Source organism: Pogona vitticeps, chromosome 5 (assembly GCF_051106095.1).
Source record: "Pogona vitticeps strain Pit_001003342236 chromosome 5, PviZW2.1, whole genome shotgun sequence".
Taxonomy (NCBI): domain Eukaryota; kingdom Metazoa; phylum Chordata; class Lepidosauria; order Squamata; family Agamidae; genus Pogona; species Pogona vitticeps.
The window spans coordinates 95,279,667-95,302,063 of NC_135787.1; the positions used below are offsets into that span (position 1 = coordinate 95,279,667).

A 22,397-nucleotide genomic window follows, 5' to 3' on the forward strand; every position below is an offset into this window, starting at 1 on the left:
TATAGGGTCATTTCCAAGATGTCAGACCTGAACTACCTAATAGAGCAGGAGGAGAACCAAGCAAGGAGGGTGGTTCATGTGAATGCCCTAAAACCCTACTACAGAGGGGTGTGACAAACCCAGACCTACTGGGATCTGTCACACAGTTACACTAAGCTGCCACCAACCATTCCCTATAAGAAGTCACACAGACCAGGGATGGATTTTTAAACAATAAAAAGAATAAGGTTTATTTAAATACAAACAGGGTAAATAAAACAATCAGGTGAATAAAATAAAGTAACGTGGCTTATTCTCACTCATACATACACACAGTTTGGTTCACCCAGAACCTTAACTTAAAGCACAGACCCTGAACCTATCAGTTCTGGCTAACCAACAGACACCTGAACCTATCAGGTTGGTACTCTGACACACAGTAGTACCCTGTCTGACACACAGACTCCCACAACAGCTTCTTCTCCCCAGCTGCTGCTTCGTCACAACCCAGTGTCTCTCAGCATCTCCTTAGTGTGTGTCCTTCACCACACAGGCTTCACATATTTATACAGTACAGCCCCTCCTCCTGATGTCCCGCCTTCCACTCCCCATAGGATGGAACTTTCCCTCCAAACCCATGACAGACAGGTAACATCAGTGCTGTATGTAACACCTCCCCTCTTTACAAGTTGTTTTGTAGGGGGAAAGCTAAGGTGCTTTTCACCAAAAAACAACCTGGGTAAAATACACAAAAACAGTTATACATACCATATTATACTTACTCATACTTACACTCCAAGTTAACCATAGCAAATATGCATTTAAACATTTTACCATATACAGTACATCAATTTACCTTTATTAATACAAACCAAATTCAAAACCAGGTACATTTTACTTTTTATCAGCATTATATACACATAGTCCATGTTCTTTCGCCGTCTTCATTCTTCAGGTCTTCTTGATAAGGCGTCAGCAACACAGTTCACTGACCCTCTGACCACCTTCACTTCAAAGTCATAGTCCTGTAGGTTTAAAGCCCACCTCATAAGTTTGCTATTGTGGGTTTTCATTGTCTTTAACCATTGCAATGGTGAATGGTCAGTACACAGAATAAAATGTCTTCCCCAGATGTAAGGCTTGGCCTTCTGGATCGCGTAGACTATGGCCAAACACTCCTTCTCCACGGTTGCCAAATGTCTCTCACCTTTTTGAAGTTTCCTACTCAGGTAGGACACTGGATGCTGGTCACCATTCTCATCCTCCTGGCACAGAACTGCTCCTACCCCGCTGTTAGACGCATCGGTGTAGATGATGAACTCCCGGTCGAAGTCTGGAGCACGCAGGACAGGATAGTTGATTAACGCCTCCTTCAACCTCTGGAACGCCGCCTCACAGTCGCTGGTCCACGGGATGCGGTCATCAGCCGTCTTCTTCGTCAGATCGGTCAGCGGAGCCGCAATCTCGCTAAACCTCGGGATGAACTTTCTGTAGTAGCCCACCAACCCAAGAAATGATTTGACCTTTTTCTTGGTGTTGGGTCTAGGCCAATCACGAACTGCTTCTATTTTGGCCTCCAGGGGTTTTATCATTCCTCCCCCTACCATGTGACCCAAGTATTTTATTTCTGGGCTACCCAGCTGACACTTGCTGGCCTTTACTGTTAGCCCTGCTGCACTTAACCTCTGCAGCACTAACTCCAGGTGTATCAGGTGATCTTCCCAGGTATTACTGAAGATCCCTATGTCGTCAATGTAGGCCACTGTCAAGTCACTGAGCCCTGCCAAGGTCTGGTCCATCAGCCTTTGGAATGTGGCTGGTGCATTTCTGAGACCAAAGCTCAGGACTCGAAACTCATAGAGACCAAAAGGGCTGCAAAAGGCAGTTTTTTCTTGATCCCTGGGATCAATTCTTAATTGCCAATATCCCTTTACCAGGTCCAATGATGAGATGAACCGACAACCCCCTATGGTTTCAATCAGGTTGTCTAGCCTGGGCATTGGGTAGGCATCAGGAGTGGTTACACGGTTTAATTTCCTGTAATCAACACAAAACCTAATGCTCCCATCAGGCTTGTCCACAAGGACTATTGGAGAGGACCAAGGACTAGAAGAGGGGACGATTATATTCTCCCTCAGCATCTCGTCCAGCTCCTTCCGCACCTTGTCCCTATAGGGTCCCGTTACTCGGTATGGGGATACTGCCTGCGGGGGTGCATCTCCTGTGTGGATCCGATGCATCACTCCCTTCACTATCCCCGGCTTGTTGGAAAACACCTGTTGATATTTACTAAGCAGCATTTTTAGTTCTTGCTGCTGGTCTTGGGTGAGTGCAGGACTGATCTTTACCTCCTCTGGGTTGTATTTTACTTCCCCTCTACCCTCCCAGAAGGGTAATTCCGCTTCCTCACTCTCAGCTGCTTTTATCGCGAATAAAACCCTCTGTTCCCCTCTGTAGTAGGGTTTTAGGGCATACACATGAACCACCCTCCTTGCTTGGTTCTCCTCCTGCTCTATTAGGTAGTTCAGGTCTGACATCTTGGAAATGACCCTATATGGTCCTGCCCATTTGAGCTGCAGTTTGTTCTCTCTGCAGGGCCTAAGCCAAAGCACTTCCTCCCCTGGGTCAAAGTGCCTCTCTCTAGCTTTGTGGTCATACCATGTTTTCTGTCTGACCTTCTGAGCTTGCAGGTTTTCTGCTGCCAGCTCTAGATTTCTCTTTAGGTCATTCATCAAGGTGTCTATGTATGTCACAACGTCTTGTGGGTCATCCTGGGTGATCTGCTCCCACTTTTGTTTGATCAAATCAAGGGGCTCTTTCACCCCTAAGTGTGCAGCAAACATGTCAGAGTGACCCCTTTGTAAGATCATGGGGCGATACTTTTCAGGTACCACCAGCTGACTTCTGATCCCATCTCCCCCTTTTGAGATATTCCTCAGGGTTTCTCTATATAAAATCCCCTTTTTCTCCAGAAATCTCACTGGGGTTTCAGGTGTTAGCTGGGCGTCAGTCACCTGTTCAAAACACTTTTGGAGAGTGGCGTCTGCCTTTTGCTCCTGTCCAAATCTGCTGTCTGTGGTTAAGGTTTCCACCACAGCTTCTGAACTCCCCTCTGCTTCCGTCTCTGGCTCATCATTACCCCCCTGAACTGTTCCTGTGGTGGCTTGTGAGCGTGTAATCACTAGCACCCGTTTCACATGTTCAGCCAGGTCATTTCCCACGAGCACGGCTGCTGGCAGAGTCGATGAAATCGCTAGCCGCCAAGCTCCCCTCCAGCCTTGAAAGTTGACAGGTACCTCTGCTACTGGCAGAGAGATTACCTGCCCCTCAATCCCTGCCACCTTCATGCTCTCATTTGGGATTATATACTCCCTAGGAATAATATCTGGATGGCACAGGGTCACCTGGGAACAAGTGTCCCGCAGCCCCCGATACTGATGGCCAAGTATTCCTACGTCCACCCCTGCTGTCTCAAACAACTGGGAATCTGTTTTCACCAGCAAGCAGCGCTTTACTTCTATAAGAGGACCATTTTCCTCAGCCTGATCAGCAGAGGTAGCTGTTCCAGACTGAGTAGCCATGGCAACAGGCTCCCTCAGTGACACTGAGCTTTGCTCTTTCTGGACACAGAACACAGCTTTTGGCTTGGTCCCACTAGAATTCTGAGGCACCATTCCTTTTAGCTGCTTTAATTTCTCACACTCTGAGATTAGATGACCCTTTCCCTGACAGAAATAGCATTTTCTGGTGTATTTTGATTCTCTCTCATCTTGTTTTGGTTTTCCCTCCAAAATCTGAGGTCTTTGTTTCATGTCTGAGGGCTTCCCTTCACCATGGGCCCCTCCCCCTTGCTGGCTTTTCCCTGGTCCCTGAGAGTACTTGCTGTAGGTTTCTTTGGGTTTACCTACAGATTTCCCCTCACCCAAGGGCTTTCTTATTTGGGAGATAAAATCTGCGACCTCTGCGGCTTCTGCCACAGATTTCGGTTTCCTTTCCCTCACCTGGAATTTCAATTCCCCATGCAGGACTGAATAGAACTGTTCCAGGGCTATCAAGTCTTTAAGCTGTTCATAGGTCTCTGTCCCCTCCTGCGACAGCCATTTCTCAAGCAGCCTCACCAATTGGGCCCCCACTTGGGTAAAAGTCTGCTCTGGCTTTTTTGTGAGGGACCTGAATCTTTGTCTCAGCTGCTCTGCATTTATCCCATGTCTGGCAAACACCAGTTTTTTAAACTCTGCAAAATCTTTCATCAGTTCCTCAGGCATCTCGGCATAGACCTCAGCCAGGCTACCACTGATTAAAGATCGCATGATGGTCATCTTCTCAGTTTCCCTCACTGAGAAGTCCACAAACGCTCTTTCCACTAAGGAAAAGAACACCTCAGGACAATCTCCCTTGTGGTACACAGGGAATTTCTTCAGGTCAGCCTTAGACAATTGGCCTCCCTCAGAATCCCTATTGTTATTATTGTTCTTGTTCATCAGTTCCAGTTTTCTTAATTCAAACGCCATTCTCTCTCTCTCCAATCTTTCCTCCCTCTCCATTCTCTCTCTCTCTAATTCAAATTGCCTTTGTTTCTCTCTTTCCCTTTCCTCCATTTCAATTTGCCTTTCCCTTTCCCTTTCCTCCACTTCAAACTGCCTCATCCTCAGTTCATGCTGTTGGGCTATGAGCAATTTTCTGAGTTCTGGGTTCTGCTCTCCTGTGCTGTCACCTTGCACTGAGCCAAATTCATCCTCAGAACCTTGGTCAATCTGGGGGTCTTTCACTTCACTCATGTCTGCTATCTGGCTTCGAGTCAAGGGCATAATCCCCCCTCAGAACAGGCTGCTTTAAAAAGTCAAGCCTCAAAATAAAACGACCACTTTTTTCCTCTTGCCTCAGAACCAGCTTTCCCTAGAGATTGCTGTTCTTCAGCACTAACTTGCAACAGTATCGAGTTGGAGCCTACCCCCCTCTGCTGGGCCTCTCAGCTGGCAAGCTAGATCACTGTTGCTACGCAGTTTTGCCTCAGCTTTTTCCCGCCAAAACTAGGCTGCCTCAGAGCACCTTAATCTAAGTCTCCCCAGTTGGCACGTTCTTCTACTAGCGCACCTCCCCGTGAGGTACACCTAGAAGATTACCTACGCGCCTCAGACCGTCCCTGACTAGACCCCCCTTGCTCTGGGCACACCTGCCAAGGCTTTGCTGGACCACTGGACAACTGGACCAGTCGTATCCCACACGCTGGACACCAATCAATGTGACAAACCCAGACCTACTGGTATCTGTCACACAGTTACACTAAGCTGCCACCAACCATTCCCTATAAGAAGTCACACAGACCAGGGATGGATTTTTAAACAATAAAAAGAATAAGGTTTATTTAAATACAAACAGGGTAAATAAAACTATCAGGTGAATAAAATAAAGTAACGTGGCTTATTCTCACTCATACATACACACAGTTTGGTTCACCCAGAACCTTAACTTAAAGCACAGACCCTGAACCTATCAGTTCTGGCTAACCAGCAGACACCTGAACCTATCAGGTTGGTACTCTGACACACAGTAGTACCCTGTCTGACACACAGACTCCCACAACAGCTTCTTCTCCCCAGCTGCTGCTTCGTCACAACCCAGTGTCTCTCAGCATCTCCTTAGTGTGTGTCCTTCACCACACAGGCTTCACATATTTATACAGTACAGCCCCTCCTCCTGATGTCCCGCCTTCCACTCCCCATAGGATGGAACTTTCCCTCCAAACCCATGACAGACAGGTAACATCAGTGCTGTATGTAACAAGGGGAACAGAGGGTTTTATTCGCGATAAAAGCAGCTGAGAGTGAGGAAGCTGAATTACCCTTCTGGGAGGGTAGAGGGGAAGTAAAATACAACCCAGAGGAGGTAAAGATCAGTCCTGCACTCACCCAAGACCAGCAGCAAGAACTAAAAATGCTGCTTAGTAAATATCAACAGGTGTTTTCCAACAAGCCGGGGATAGTGAAGGGAGTGATGCATCGGATCCACACAGGGGATGCACCCCCGCAGGCAGTATCCCCATACCGAGTAACGGGACCCTATAGGGACAAGGTGCGGAAGGAGCTGGACGAGATGCTGAGGGAGAACATAATCGTCCCCTCTTCTAGTCCTTGGTCCTCTCCGATAGTCCTTGTGGACAAGCCTGATGGGAGCATTAGGTTTTGTGTCGATTACAGGAAATTAAACCGTGTAACAACTCCTGATGCCTACCCAATGCCCAGGCTAGACAACCTGATTGAAACCATAGGGGGTTGTCGGTTCATCTCATCATTGGACCTGGTAAAGGGATATTGGCAATTAAGAATTGATCCCAGGGATCAAGAAAAGACTGCCTTTTGCAGCCCTTTTGGTCTCTATGAGTTTCGAGTCCTGAGCTTTGGTCTCAGAAATGCACCAGCCACATTCCAAAGGCTGATGGACCAGACCTTGGCAGGGCTCAGTGACTTTACAGTGGCCTACATTGACGACATAGGGATCTTCAGTAATACCTGGGAAGATCACCTGTTACACCTGGAGTTAGTGCTGCAGAGGTTAAGTGCGGCAGGGCTAACAGTAAAGGCCAGCAAGTGTCAGCTGGGTAGCCCAGAAATAAAATACTTGGGTCACATGGTAGGGGGAGGAATGATAAAACCCCTGGAGGCCAAAATAGAAGCTGTTCGTGATTGGCCTAGACCCAACACCAAGAAAAAGGTCAAATCATTTCTTGGGTTGGTGGGCTACTACAGAAAGTTCATCCCGAGGTTTAGCGAGATTGCGGCTCCGCTGACCGATCTGACGAGGAAGAAGGCTGATGACCGCATCTCGTGGACCAGCGACTGTGAGGCGGCGTTCCAGAGGTTGAAGGAGGCGTTAACCAACTATCCTGTCCTGCATGCTCCAGACTTCGACCGGGAGTTCATCATCTACACCGATGCGTCTAACAGCGGGGTAGGAGCAGTTCTGTGCCAGGAGGATGAGAATGGTGACCAGCATCCAGTGTCCTACCTGAGTAGGAAACTTCAAAAAGGTGAGAGACATTTGGCAACCGTGGAGAAGGAGTGTTTGGCCATAGTCTACGCGATCCAGAAGGCCAAGCCTTACATCTGGGGAAGACATTTTATTCTGTGTACTGACCATTCACCATTGCAATGGTTAAAGACAATGAAAAGCCACAATAGCAAACTTATGAGGTGGGCTTTAAACCTACAGGACTATGACTTTGAAGTAAAGGTGGTCCGAGGGTCAGTGAACTGTGTTGCTGACGCCTTATCAAGAAGACCTGAAGAATGAAGACGGCGAAAGAACATGGACTATGTGTATAATATGATGACAAAAGTTAAATGTACCTGGTTTTGAATTGGTTTGTATGAATAAAGGTAAATTGATGTAATGTATATGGTAAATGTTTAAATGCCTATTTGCTATGGTTAACTTAGAGTGTAAGGATAAGTAAGTATTATATGGTATGTATAACTGTTGTTGTGTATTTTATACAGGTTGTTTTTTGGTGAAAAGCACCTTAGCTTTCCCCCTACAAAACAACTTATAAAGAGGGGAGGTGTTACATACAGCACTGATGTTACCTGTCTGTCATGGGTTTGGAGGGAAAGTTCCATCCTATGGGGAGTGGAAGGCGGGACATCAGGAGGAGGGGCTGTACTGTATAAATATGTGAAACCTGTGTGGTGAGGGAGAGATGCTGAGAGACACTGGGTTGTGACGAAGCAGCAGCTGGGAAGAAGAAGCTGTTGTGGGAGTCTGTGTGTCAGACAGGGTACTACTGTGTGTCAGAGTACCAACCTGATAGGTTCAGGTGTCTGTTGGTTAGCCAGAACTGATAGGTTCAGGGTCTGTGCTTCAAGTTAAGGGTTCTGGGTGAACCAAACTGTATGCTTGTATGAGTGAGAATAAGCCACGTTACTTTATTTATTCACCTGATTGTTTTATTTTTCCCTGTGTGTATTTAAATAAACCTTATTCTTTTTATTGTTTAAAAATCCATCCCTGGTCTGTGTGACTTCTTGAAGGGAATGGTTGGTGGCAGCTTAGTGTAACTGTGTGGCAGATCCCAGTAGGTCTGGGTTTGTCACAGTACTAAGTACAGGAGCTTCCCAGGGCTGTGTGCTAAGTCTCTTCCTCTATTCCCTGTACACACATGATTGCACCCCAATGTATAACACCAATGCAATTATTAAATTTGCGGATGATACGACAGTGGTGGGGCTCATAAATAAGAACAATGAGTCTGCTTATAGAAAGGAAGTACAAAGGTTGATACTATGGTGTAAAGAAAATCATCTCATACTTAACATCAAAAAAACTAAAGAACTCAGAATTGATTTTAGGAGAAAGAGAAATGTATATTTACCACTGTACATAAATAGTGAGGAAGTGGAGAGAGTTGGTAGTTTTAAATTTCTAGGTACTTACATCTCAGAGGACCTCTCATGGACTATAAATGCCAACATGCTAATGAAGAAGGCACAGAAGAGGCTGTATTTCCTGAGAATGCTCGGCAAGTTAAATTTATCTCAGCATTTACTTCTGTCATACTATCGTAGCACCATTGAGAGTGTCCTAACCTATGGCATTCTGGCATGGTTTGGGAGTAGCTCTGTAGCGGACAAAAAAGCTCTACAGAGAACCATTAAAATTGCCCAGAATATCATCGGGCTCCAGCTACCAACCCTGGATGACATCTTCACATCCCGCTGTCTAAGGAAGTCACACAGCATCCTGAGGGACTCTTCCCATCCTGCTTATAACTTTTTTTTTGAACTGTTACCATCTGGCAGAAGATATAGAACAATTAAGACTCGGACCACACGTTTTCTCAATAGTTTTTATCCCAGAGCTATAATTGTAATTAATAATGACCTTAAAGACCACCAGTAGTGAATAATTAGTTGGACTGTGTTACTTGGCCTGCGGTGTAGATGTTTGTATTTTTAGTGGGGGACTTTTAGTGGGTGGGGAGTGTTTGGGGAATTTTATGTGTGTGCATGTGTCTGGTCTCTGGGTGTCTGTGAATTTCGTTGTATGGGTATACTGTGTATATACTTACAATGACAATAAATTATTATTATTATTATTATTATTATTATTATTATTATTATTATTATTATTATTATTATTATTATTATTAAATAAATAAATAGTGTTTTAATCTCAAAGTGAACTTTTTAAAATTTTTGTATACTCATTGATGTTTGCCTTAATATTGCCTGTTGATTAATGTAAGATACCTCCTTATTCATAATTTTAAAATATTGATTTTCAATTATGTTAACCACCATTTTAAGTTTATTGTTTTCAACTTTAAATATTGTATTTCATTGTTGTAAGCCGCCTTGGGTCCTTTTAAAGGAGAAAGGCAGTGTAAAAATATTTTAAATAAATAAATATTGAATAAATAATAGCCTTTAAAAACAACAACTATGAATCCTATAGCATTTTAAAGGCTACAAAGTCTTACTGCCATAAGCTTCCATGGACTGCAGTTAACTAACTGCATCAGCCAAATTTGAGTAATTGGCCAACTGCCATGTAATTAATATTCTATGTCTGACTATTCTGCTTTCTCAGAAACATTGATATATGAAGCATACATGAATACAAGAACATATTCAGGTACCTGGACAGTTGCAGCTAAAAGCATTTCCACTCGACGGCAAGCAAGGGTGTCAACCATGCGAGCGAGCACACGGAATGGAGTGCATAAAAGCTTGTCCACATACAGTATTAATACAGCACCAGACTGGCTCAGATGAATCCCCTCTAAGCACTGTAATGTCTTCTTTACTGCAGTTGGCTAAACAGAAATTAAAAAATACAATTAGAAACCTTTTTCAGACTAAATTTTCAAAAGGCAATTAACTCATAAAAGTCAAAAACTGCCAAATTAAATTTATTCCTCAGTGGTTACACAAAGTAACGGGTAAGATTTACATGTATTAACATAAAGGGTGAGATTCAAGGGTAAGGTTTACAGGTATTAACAAAAAACTCAACACAAGTTGTAATTTTCCTGCAAGTTTCTCTTTATGTTTTGTTTCCTTCTCCCAAACTGATGACGACAACCCAATTGTTACCTCTTTTTTAATTTACTCTAGAACAGCCTGAAGGAAATAAATGGAGGCTAATAAACTGAGATCCAGCATGCTGAGTCAATGAAGTGTTGGACTAAAACTTACAAAACCTCGGTTCAAGTCCTTACACAATCATGGAAACTCATTAGGACCATGAGTAACAGAACTGGTAAAACAACTCCTTAAATATCTCACATACCTTGAAAACCTTATTAAGGTTGCCATAAGTCAGATGCAACTTGACAGCACATAGGAACAACAACAACAATCAACTGAAACACAATATTTTGTAAACTGTCTAGAGTGGCTTGGGTTGCCAGATGGTACCGGTACAGAAATTAATTAATTAATTAATTAAACAAACAAACAAACAAACATGTTAGGAAGTGATTTCTCCAGCCATGGTATTCAGCTGGTTCTAGAATCAGCTGCACTTCCCCTTCAAGACTATGTTTATAGCTTTGGGTGCATGTGTCTACACTTATGGATCCAAAAGTACTCACAGAAACTCCAATGGTAATTTAATAAAATGAAATGAAATAAAGTAAATAATATCCATATACTTCAATAGTCTCAGTGTCTAAAATGGGCTGTATACCTCTACCCATTAACATTTTACTCTTCATAGCAAACAAGTGACACACAGTCAGTATGGGTTACAGCAATAATTATGTGCCACTGAGTTAATTCTGACTTATAGCAACCCCTTCCAGGGTTTAATAGATATAAATACTCAGAAGTGGTTGACCAATTCCTTCTTCTAGTGGTGCTCTGGGACCATGTAGCTTGCCCAAGACCACACAGGCTGGCTTTTCTCCTACAAGGCATAGAGGGGAATCTAACTCCTGAGTTAGTCACCAAAATAAAAGCAAATGCGTACGTTTTAAAACTCCAAACAACTTACAGCTGTGAAGTTCTCACACCGTGACTGAATTGCTTGGATGAAAAGACCACTTGCTGCAGAATTCCTGTGAATGGCACTAATGAAATCTTGCACTGGAGGTTCATGAGAGAGATTAATAAGATCTTGTACATGATTCACTGTCAGCCAGGTTAAATGTTCTGAGTCATGCAGGTTTTGACACTAAAAAAGAATATAACATAATTGACAGATTACCCACCTGTAATTGTAATTCTTTGAGTGGACCTCTGTGAATCACACCCTGGGTGATCCGCGTATGTGCGGAGCCTCATCGGAAGATTCTAGAGCTTCTGCGGTAACAAAAAAACACATTAGTGTAGACTCCCCCCCCCCCATATAAGTACCTTGGCACAAAGCCTCTCCTTTCAGTTGTGTCAACCGCCGCTTAGTAGTAAGCAGAATGGTGTAACAGAGGGGAGGTCGGGCCGGATGTGTGAATCACAGAGGTCCACTCGAAGAGCTAAATAACAGGTGGGTAACCTGTCGTTCTTCGTGGCCTCCGTGAATCACACCCTGGGTGACTAGTAAGCTGTCTTACCTGGAGGAAAGTTGTCACACCAAGGTAGAGACTAGAACTGCACGTTTAAAGGCCGCATCAGACTTTTGCCGGAGGTGATGAAAGGGGACGGCTGTGCTGAAGTGGCAGAAGCACAGACGTCTGGGAGAGGTACACCACAAAGAAAAGCTGTAGAAGCTGCCACTGCCTTAGTGAAGTGAGGGCGAATCACTCTAGGGACTGGTTGTCGAGCGCATTGGTATGCCAAATGGATGGTCGAGGCGACCCAAATAGATATAGTCTGGGAAGTTACCTGATGACCTTTAGTAGGTAGTTGATGGTTTATGAAAAGATGAGGTAACTGTCTAAAAGGTTGGGTACGTTGGAGACAGATGGCAAGGACTTGTCTGATGTCCAACGTATGGAGAAGTCTCTCTTGATGTGAAGAAGGTGATGGAAAGAATGAAGGAAGAACGATCGGTTGGGAGTGATGAAATTGAGATACCACTTTGGGAAGGAAGGAAATATCCATGGATAACTTCACCTTATTGGGAAAAAAACTCTAAGTAAGGATTGTTAGAACGCAGAGCTGCTAAGCTGCTAGCTCAGTGAGCTGAAGTGATAGCTACAAGGAAACCTTTTTTAAAGGTGAGGAGCTGTAGATCAGTTGTAGCTAAAGGCTCGAAAGCTGCTTAGGTAACTTGTTTCAGAAGCAGAGTTAGCAACCATTGTGGAGAAGGTGGTCGAGTATCTGGGTACATATGAGAAAGACCTTTAAGAAAACATTTTAGTGTTGAATGTCTGAAGAAATTAGCTGCTGGAGAATTTGGAGGTTGATAAGAAAGGTACACTCTTAAGAATGAGATGGAAAGGCCGTTGGACTTGAGATGGAGTAAGAAACAGAGGTGGTGAGTGATGGATTGAGAGAAGGTAGTGAGGAAGCTTCAGTGAATGATTTAAATGTTCTCCATTTATGTAGGTAGGCTTTCCTGGTAGACGGTTTTTTGGCTTGATGGAAAACATTCATTAGCGAGGGTGAATACTCCACGCTACCAGATGCAGAACAGGTAAGTCCGGGTGGAGGACCTGGGAGTTGTTCTGCGTGAGGTGGTGTGGCAGGTGGGGGAGATGGCGGACGTCTGATGAGAGACTGCGGAGGACTGGGGATTCTTTTCCCGAAACATAAGATTTATTTATCCGTCTCACTCTCTTGGCTTTAGAATCAGCCTGGTGTTTTAAGAGTTCACCTGGAGAAGCTTTGGTTTCGCTTTTGAGTCAGACTGATAAGATAAACCCGCCGCTGCTTTTCTTCTTTCAGCCAAATATTTTCATTCTTATTTTCAGCTTAATGAAGCTGCTTCATAAATCACAGGCTTCGGCTTACTTACTTGTTATATATTATTAGTTTATATTGATTCCTCTCCTCTTCCCCGGTAAAGGGTTCCTCGCGGCTCAGTGCCAAAGATGGCGCCCGCTCCGGTCCGTGCACGGTGATTTCTTCAGAGGGAAAAAGTCCGGGTCTGCCTCCCATTCTTCTCCTTCTGCCGCTCACCATCTGCTTCAGAGAGACTTCTTCTAGACTCTCCTTCGATTCCCATTTCAAAAGGGGGATCCCGGACCAGACGGTTCCCGGACCAGTTTTTCCAGAGAGCTCTTCTCTGGAGTTGCTGGCACCTCCACAACAAAGCCCCACCTCTCCGACTATCCTTATTTGGTGGTATGAGTGTTGGTGTCGAGATCTCAACTGTGAGGCTTTGACAAATATAGAGTTTGGAGCTGGTTGTTTCAGGAGGAAAATGGCTCCTGGGTCATGGACTCTACAGAGATTATAGATTTGTTTTGACATCCTATGTGAGGAGGCTGGTTTCGTCCAAGATCGTTATGCAGTACTAAGAAAGGATGGCAACTTTGATATGTGTACCGGAGTAGTTGTGTCCTTAGAGATTGGATCATACAGATGATTGGCTGGTTCCATTGATGGACGGTGAATTTGGAGGTCAAGGGACTTAGCCATATGGATCATAAGTTGGGCATAAGTCTGAAAATCTTCTGCTGGTGACGGTGGGTCAGCACTGACAATGTCAGATTCTGGTGAGGTGAGTAATACCGATGGAGTCTGAGATCGAGATCCATGATCAGAACCTTCGAGGTTGCATCGGGAGTCGACGGAATGTCAATCGATTTCGGTGCTGAGAGGTTGAATGTCATAGTACTGGTGGTTATCACTCGATATAGATGGAGGTGGCATATCCATGGACATTTGTCGGTGTCGAGAGCCCTCAACATCAAAAAGATGTTAGTTGAATGTCCATGAACTTTGTATGGTATGAGTGGACCTTGGTGTCGAACCCAGTATTGTAATGGTGTTGGGTTCCCAGTATTGTAATGGTGTTGGGTTCCCAACATGTTTCAGATTTACTGGCGGATGGAGATCCTGTGGAGGCAGGGGGATGGAGCAGGCGTCCATGGACTAGGATGGATATTGAGGATCATTGATGGCAGAGCCTGTGTCTCTGTGATGTTTAAATGGAGGTTGGTGATGCGGTGGCAGAGCAGTGAAATATATAGACGCTGGAGATGCCGAGCGTGAGGAATGATTTCCATTATCTGGGTTGGCAGGGAAATAGTGGAAGGCAAAAGCATCACCTGACGAAGAATGTTGCTCGGCCATTCTGGGTTTCTTAGGTGCCAGGTAGGGAGCAGATTGAGGTCCATAAGTGTCTTGATGATATGGTCATTTCGACAGCGATGGTTGTTGAAAGCAAGGGCAACTGCTAGATGGTACGATTGAACCGGGTGAAGTGCCTGGTCAACTGATAGGTGCAGTCTGTCTGAGAGAACACTGGTCGGGGCAAATGGTAACCCGATGAGCGTGTTGAACATGGGTCTGAGCCACACGTGATGGAGCAGGTGGCTTGTGAGACTGTTGTTGTCGATTTCTCTGCATAAGGATCAGTGGGCGATCCAACGGTACCAAATGGGGAACTGTGTCAAGCTGTTCGGAATGGACTCCTTCAGGCGAAGCAACAACAGAGAGGATGCTTGAAGGAATGGAGTGTTGCAGACTGGAGGGAGAGGATGTCAGACAGTTGACTCTGTGATCCCATTCCAGTGACTGAGAAAAAGGTTGATGAGACAGGAGTCCATCATCATCAGAAGGAGAACCAACTGAAATTGACTCAGACAGTTGCTGAGATTGTTTGAGGTATGGCTATAGATTTGGATTTATGGTGTTTGCTTCTTTTAGGTGGAGAAGGCTCTGGAGCTGAAGAGGCTTTGGTAGACATCTGGCGCTTAGTGGGAGCTTTTGTTGCTGAGGATTTCGGTATCAAGGGTTTCGACTTTTGCGTTTTAGAGGTTCTTGATGATGCGGATGGAATGTTGGAGGGAGATGGTGTGGCCAATGGACATTATTTTGAGGACTCAGAAACAACTTTTTCCATCGCTTTGGTTTGAGAAATGGCTTTACACAGAGGTGGGGCCATTTTAACTGATTGAAGGGATTGCTCCCAATGGCGGAGTTTCATCCTAGACAGGCAAGATCGGAGGACTCCACGACTGAAGTTCTTACAATGGGTGCAGGAGGAGGTTTGACGTGCTTCTGTCAAACAAGGGGCACTTGGCGTGGCCATCCGAGAGCGGTATTTTATTATCGCAGACCACACAGTGCTTAAATATGCCCAAAGGGGCCATGAATATATGGAAAAACCAATTTACAAAACAAAGGGGATTGGGGGGGAATGCTGTGGCCGAAAGGACGAGCGAGAGAAAAGGGAAACTAATACAGTAATAGTATTTAACTTGATCTATTTTACTAAAGATAAACGGTAAACATAAAAAAAGGAATCAAGATTAAGCTCTCTTTCACGTTTACTCACGGAAGCAGAAAAAACATGAGGCTCTCAATGTGGTGGTTGAAAGTAACTTAAAGGAGAGGCTTGGCACCAAGGTACTTATACAGGGGAGGGGCTTATTCTAATGTGTTTATTGCTACCACAGAAGCTCTAGAATCTTTCGATGAGGGTCAGCGCAGGCTCGGATCACCCAGGGTGTAATTCACAGAGGCCACAAAGAAGAACCATCAGTTCTAAGGATGTATTTTCACAGTGATCACAAAAAATAGCATTAAGTGTGAGAGACATTGACTTTAACAATTTTACTGATATCCGAACTCAGGAATAGCAAAGATAAACTGAGGGTCCATTTTGCATTTCTCCAGTCTGGGAACCCACTACTGGCTCTAACCATTTAAAATATGTTTTCTTTGCATTTTTCCAAAAATGGAAGTGACCAGAGGTTCACTGTTGGTTTCTCTAGAACAGGATAAAAATTTGTGCACCCAGCAAAGACATAAAACACTGTGCCTTAATTTAGGGAAGAATCACTGTTCCTTTTTTTCCCAGACTAACAGCGGTTTGAGAGGGTCCAAGGGGTGCCAAATAAAATTAAAATTAAAAACTAAGTGTTGGGGATGACATTTGGCCCAATTAATTCCACACCCGCCTAGCTGTACACCTCTATCAAACATGGGAAGGGTGGGAACTCCTCACTATATTAGAGACTGCAAAAATGGAAATCAGGAATAATAAGTTGCAATGCTATCCTTAGACTAGTGCTCTTTATAAAGTTGCCAATGGACATACTCACCAGACAATTCTCTTAGTAACTTAGTAGGTTCAGAGTCTACACTATTAAAAATCTATTAATAAAGTAGTGAAAGTAGAACAAGCACATAGCAAAAAGTTTCCTCCTGCTGTCCAGTTTGGTGAGATATACAGTGTATTACATTCTGGAAGAAGACAAGTCTAGCACATCAAGTTCTTAAGTAAAGGCATCTCGCAGAGACAGATTTGGTACAATAACCAGAATATCAATTTTAGAAAGTTCAATGACATTTAAGAAGTACAGAAATGAATACACATTTCATAAAACACCTAACTTCAACACTGCATTTAGTCCTGACACTGTTCTATCAAAATGACAGCCAATCAAATTGGTTGCATAAGAAAAAAAGAGAGCGAGCACTGAGAAGAAGGAAACTCCAGAAACAGTGTTTCAAATTATTAAAAAGGAGTCAAACTGATGCCTGTATCAGTTTGGAGGAATTTTCCTGATGTTATTATTAGTATACTATCAACGTAGTGTATGTAGACTTTCATAGCAAAAGACAATAGGTCTTTAGTGTAGGTGCTTTCAGTCACAAGATGCTGACAATGTAATAAGTGTAAGTGAAATTCATGTTAATTGTAAGTGGTTGTTTTACACACAAAAACAATGGCCAGAACCTTATGTGTTATACAAATATAAGTGCAATGACATAAATTATGAATTGTCACTAATTAAGACATTGGCACTTGTATTGTGTAATAGTTCTGTGAAATGATTTTTAGAGGGATATCAGCAATGTGTTAACTAGTGGCAATTTCCCACTGCAATTTATGCCACCATACTTACACTGGCATAATTAACTAATAGGATTCTGGCCACAGAAGGATGAGGACATTTAAAAGCAGGTCAACAGAAGAAATAACTCTCATATTTGGAATAATTCAAAACCTACCACATAATCACAAAAGAGGATGAGTGCCCCTCTTCGAACAATCTCTCGGTTACACATTCCAAGTTTTGATTCAGAGTCGTTGTTTCCTCTACTTATCTGAGAGCTAAGCAATTTAGCTGTGGAAAGACTGTGCCTTCTGAAAGAGACAGAATGATTTACATAATTAAATGAAAGCTTGGATTTGTAGAAAACAATGTTTTGCTACATTTTCTTGAAGTATGAATAACTCTTCTTGTTTTGCAGCTAATTCTTTGTGAGGGGTTTTCTAAAGAAAATGATGTACCAGGAGCTGGTATTTTAGACCCCATAGTCACTTCCTCTGGCAGAATTCACGCAGAATGCAAAGTGAATGCTGTTTTGCAGCAATGTTATCTGCAAATGATTTCCCCAAATTTCAGCTACCTGTCATGTAAAGTTTTTTTAAAACAAACAAAACATGTAAGGACAAGTCTCAACAATTGTATAGCTGTTTGCTGCTGGGTTGGCAACCAATGTAATATTGGGGGGAAAGTCTCACACTATTATTCAGTGAAACATGATGCAGTGGCTGCAAGGTGGCAGGAGATGGGGGGACTGGAATTCTTATTGGCTCCAGGAAATACAAAAAATATCCATTAATTCTTAACCATAGTCCCAATGTTCAGAACAGTGGAATTCTCAATAGGATCAGAAAAAAATCAAGTTTAAAAAAGAACATTAACTGAGAAAAAAGTGTTAAGAAATACACAGGTATCCTATCATCTCTAATCAGCAAAACTCAAGATGAAAACTGGGGAAAGAATCTTTTACAATGAAATATTCAGTCTGGCATTTCAAATTCATGTTGGTAGCTTCGATGACACTGTCCAACCATCTCATCCTCTGTCGTCTCCTTCTTCACTTGCCTTCACACTTTCCCAACATCAGGGTCTTTTCCAGGCAGTCTTCTCTTCTCATCAGATGGCCAAAGTATTGGAGCCTCAGCTTCAGGATCTGTCCTTCCAGTGGGGACTCAGGGTTGATTTGCTTCAGAATGGAGAGGTTTGTTCTCCTTGCAGTCCAGGGGACTCTCAAGAGTCTCCTCCAACACTACAATTCAAAGGCATCAATTCTTCAGCGGTCAGCTTTCTTTATGGTCCAGCTCTCACTTCCATACATCACTACAGGAAAAACCATAGCTTTGACTATGCGGACTTTTGTCGGCAAGGTGATGTCTTTACTTTTTAATATGCTGTCGAGGTTTGACATCGCTTTCCTCCCAAGAAGCAGGTGTCTTTTAATTTTGTGGCTGCTGTCACAGTGTAATCGAAGCTACCAACATGAATTTGACCCAACTCCGGGAGGCAGTGGAAGACAGGAGGGCCTGGCATGCTCTGGTCCATGGGGTGACAAAGAGTTGGACACGACTAAACGACAACAACACTAATGTGCAGCTCTATCAAAGCAAATGAAAATATGGGGCCAAGAAAAATTATTAGGAGTTACATGGCAATGGTCCACACATTCATAAGGGTGCCTTGCATTTTAAGACTCATTTACACAAGTGGGGGCAGGGATTATTTTTTTGTCCTCACACCACCACTCTATGGGCTAGATACTCTCAGCCTGACCTATCTCACTGGGTTGTTGTATGAGAAATGGAGAAAATAACATAGGTGTTGCCTTGAGGTCATTAGAGAAAAAGGAGGACAGAAATTTAAGAAAGACAGAAAGAATTTCTCACATTAAAGCTTATCTTTTTAATTTTTGTAGACTTTGGGTAGTTTTTTTTTCTTGGAAGAAGAAGCACAACAGGAAGAGCTGTTTACTAATGAGTATATGATATGGCTTATTTACTTCTTTGAAAAAAAAATCTATTCCAGTGTTTAGGTTTGGATCGTCCAGTGTTACAAATGGATACAGCAATACAGCTGGAAGTCATGAGGAAGTAGGAAACAGGGAAGAGAAGCTCATCCTCTTTACATAGGAGCCTCTGGTAAATGCTGGCTACACATTTCAAAACAAAAGTCATGATCAGGACTGGAGTCAACAAGGTAAGAACTAAGAACCTTCATTTGCATGTGCAGCTGCCCACTGTGTTGAATCAGGAGAAACTAACTACAGAAGAAACACTATAGTGGGAAACAAAGTATGTTCAGACTCCGGTCTGGTCTTGTGTATTCAAAGCTGACATTCTCATACAAGGATTTCATAAAGAATTTCCTATGTAGACTGGGGCTTTGTTTGAGAAGCACTTATCTTCCTGAGCTGTGGTGTGTTTTGATTAGTCCTTTTGCTGTGACTCTTGTTTTTGCGGCTTGACTCTAGCACACGTCTTGCACCAACATAAATATTTCTGTGGTACAACTCCTGTTTTAGAGTGCCCACTAGTCATGCATGAAGACAGCCTGGAATACAACCAATGCTTCCAGCAGGAAAACTGTATTTTAGTGGAATCTGTTTATCATTTCTATTCATGCTCAAAAATCCTTAAAAGCTTTCAAGGAACCCAACTAGACAAGAAAAAAACAGAATACTGTATATATTTTTGGATAATGTGATGTGGGGAAGGCTTCATTTCATTTTAACATGCAAGAAGGAAAAATATAACAAAGGATTATTTTATTTGACTGGCAAACCAAAACCAAAATAATGCTTAACTATGCAATGATTAATTTGCATTTTAAAGTCTGAACTCCAGAGAGTAAATTCATTTATTAGTTCCAGCCAGAGCACACTGACTGAGTGAATGGAATTTATTATGTGAACAATTATGCAAGTTCCATTGACTCAAGGAGTCTGTGCTACATGGATTGACAAACAAATTTAACCTTGGCATACAAGAAGACCTGGGAAGCAACAAGAGCAATAATTTAACAACATGAATTTAATAAAACTATGAGATGTGTAGTGGAAAATAATTCTGTTACCATGTAAAACAGCCTTACTTTGGAGTCTGATGTACTTCTGCCCACCAGCTGCAATTAGTATAATTCACAAGTAGTAATATTTGACACCATAGGAGTACTAAAGATGGATGTGTGGGTATCATGGATTTAACAAGTTCATTTAACCTTCCAAGTGTATAGAAATGATGATCAGATTCATCTGCTGTAAAAAGCTTGCTGGCTGCAGCTGTAACTCTTCTGAACATACCTAAAAAAAATTAAATGGTTAAAAAAGACATTTAACTTAGATTCAAGTCATATTAAAGGAACAGGTTAGTGGTCTTTAGTAAAGGCAAGTGATAGAAAAAAGGGATTGGCAAGGTTCTATTTCTTTCTAAAACCATACTTGTAGAGCTAATAACTTGAAACTTCGCCATTAAAAAAACTCAGACCACAGACCAGTTCCCCCTTCACTCAAAACATGGGCATGCCAATGCACCTTTCCTTTCCTTATGTTGAGGATACAGGTTCAACTTTTTGCTTTAAAATTGAGAGTTTTTAATTTTTTATGAATTTTGTCATTTCTTAAAAACAACTGAATGAGTAGACATCAATAATGGGAAAAGAGTCTGTCTTTACTGAACAATATCTTTAAAGAATTAGAAAATTTCTTTAAAGTCCCCATGCAAACAAACAAAGCAGAAACAAAAACAAAAATCTAGCAAGGAAACACTTTAGATTTATCAACATCCCTCCCAACAGAGTGATCTCTATGGAAACCACACCCACTCACAGACAAGTTCTTATTTAAGTCTCTTCTTTAAAATACAGGACTAGCATACTACAAGGTGTTGCAGCTGTGAGCTGCTCAAAAGTTTTTCCTTAGAGAACATGTTCTAGGATTTGACATGCTCCCAACAAAATCTAATGCTACCCAAGGAGAAAAAGTCAGAATCACAATTTTTATCCCACAACTGATACTCTAGCTTATCTATTTCAGTAAAAGATACAGATGTGGGGATACCATCAGCTTCAATTTACTCTGAATTATTTGTCTTAGAAATTACAACCAATTTGCTTTGAGCTGATATGCAGCCTGTTCAACTCAATTTGTATCCTGATATTTTCAAGGATTTGTAGATGCAATCAAGTACTACTCAACCTCAAATGTGAAAACAATGCTTGGGTTTCCTCTCCTTCCTTCTTCAACCCTCCCTGACTCCTGCCAAAGAGCACTGGAGTCTTTGCCCAATTCTCACCTTTCTATAAATTCATCTTGTATTACCTAGGCTCTATTGCCCAGCTGTCAGTAACCTCTGGATCCTCTCAAACAAAAGCTTTATGCCTGGCCCTGTTACAGAATTTAAATAATACAACTCTTTTGGGATATAAGACTATAACTCACAGGAGATATGAAGGATGCTTTTCATAATGATTGTAAGGAGGAGTGAAAGATTTGAGAGAAGAAAGAAACTACAGCAAGGATAAATAACAAAAACTGCTAGCTAGAGAAGATAGTGCAAGAGAGGAGACAAATTGCCCTCCAGACTGACAGGATTACAACTACATTTGAGTACAGCAAGAAATAAACCTGAGAGAGGAGTTCCTAATCTCTCACAAGACAATTTCTCCAAACTTCCTTTTGCCCTCTTTGGTCCTCCTCAAATATGTATATATTTGAGGATTATATATATATAAAATTCAAACATTTTACAATATGTTGGGAGGGCTGAGTACATAATTCTTTTAAATGAAAACAAATGAATTACCCATATTTGTAAATGTTTCTGTAGAACTATTACTTTGTCCAGAGAACACAAACCAATGTAAGCCCCATTCAGTACCTTAGGATTTATTCAGTAGAGATAGCAGTATTAGATTTATGAGCATAAAAGGATATTGGGTTGTATGTAAACATGAATGTGTCATTATACGTGAATGTCTAGTGTACATAGACTATACAGATCCTGAAATTAACATCCTCACTCCCTCAACCATTAATACCTCATTAGGTTCCTATGAAGATAATTTGAGAGGAGAATGAGAGGCATTTAAGCCACCTTGAAGAGCTTCCTTCAGGAAGGCAGGATAAAACTGTAATTTTGAGAAGGAATTTAATGTATGAATACTACCTACATTTGTTTTTGTTCCTTGCTCATATCCACTTGTTCTAATTTATGTAAGTCAAGCATGCCCAAATCAAGCTCAGCATTGCTCTGACATGAAAAAAAGTAAAGTGAGCAAGTGAGTGAGTAAATATGTGCATTTAGCAAGAGATACAGCAAACTACACCTGTTGACCATCACTTCCATTTTGGAATTTAAGCAAATCAAAATGCTTTTTCCATTAAACATCCAGCTTTTCTGCTAAGCTAAGCATTAAGAGGGAGAAGTAAGAAAGCTAGGAATGTGTTATATGAATGTCCAACAGGTAACATTAACTAAGATTAGCTCCATTAAAAAGAACAATAAAAACAGTTGTTAATTCATCTTTGGGATTATCTTAT

The 22,397-nt window shown here is 42.3% G+C and overlaps 1 protein-coding gene across 3 annotated transcripts in view; it reads right to left on the minus strand.

The window, feature by feature from the left end:
- Window positions 1-22,397, minus strand: part of HTT (huntingtin) — a 318,202-nt gene that overhangs the window by 100,320 nt on the left and 195,485 nt on the right. For all 3 annotated transcript variants that reach the window (XM_073000994.2, XM_073000995.2, XM_073000993.2), the window contains 4 exons: window positions 19,952-20,159; window positions 17,046-17,181; window positions 10,972-11,151; window positions 9,614-9,790 (listed from right to left, as the gene is read on the minus strand). In XM_073000994.2, the coding sequence (XP_072857095.2) occupies window positions 9,614-9,790; window positions 10,972-11,151; window positions 17,046-17,181; window positions 19,952-20,159 (701 nt within the window). The remainder of the gene's footprint in view (window positions 1-9,613; window positions 9,791-10,971; window positions 11,152-17,045; window positions 17,182-19,951; window positions 20,160-22,397) is intronic.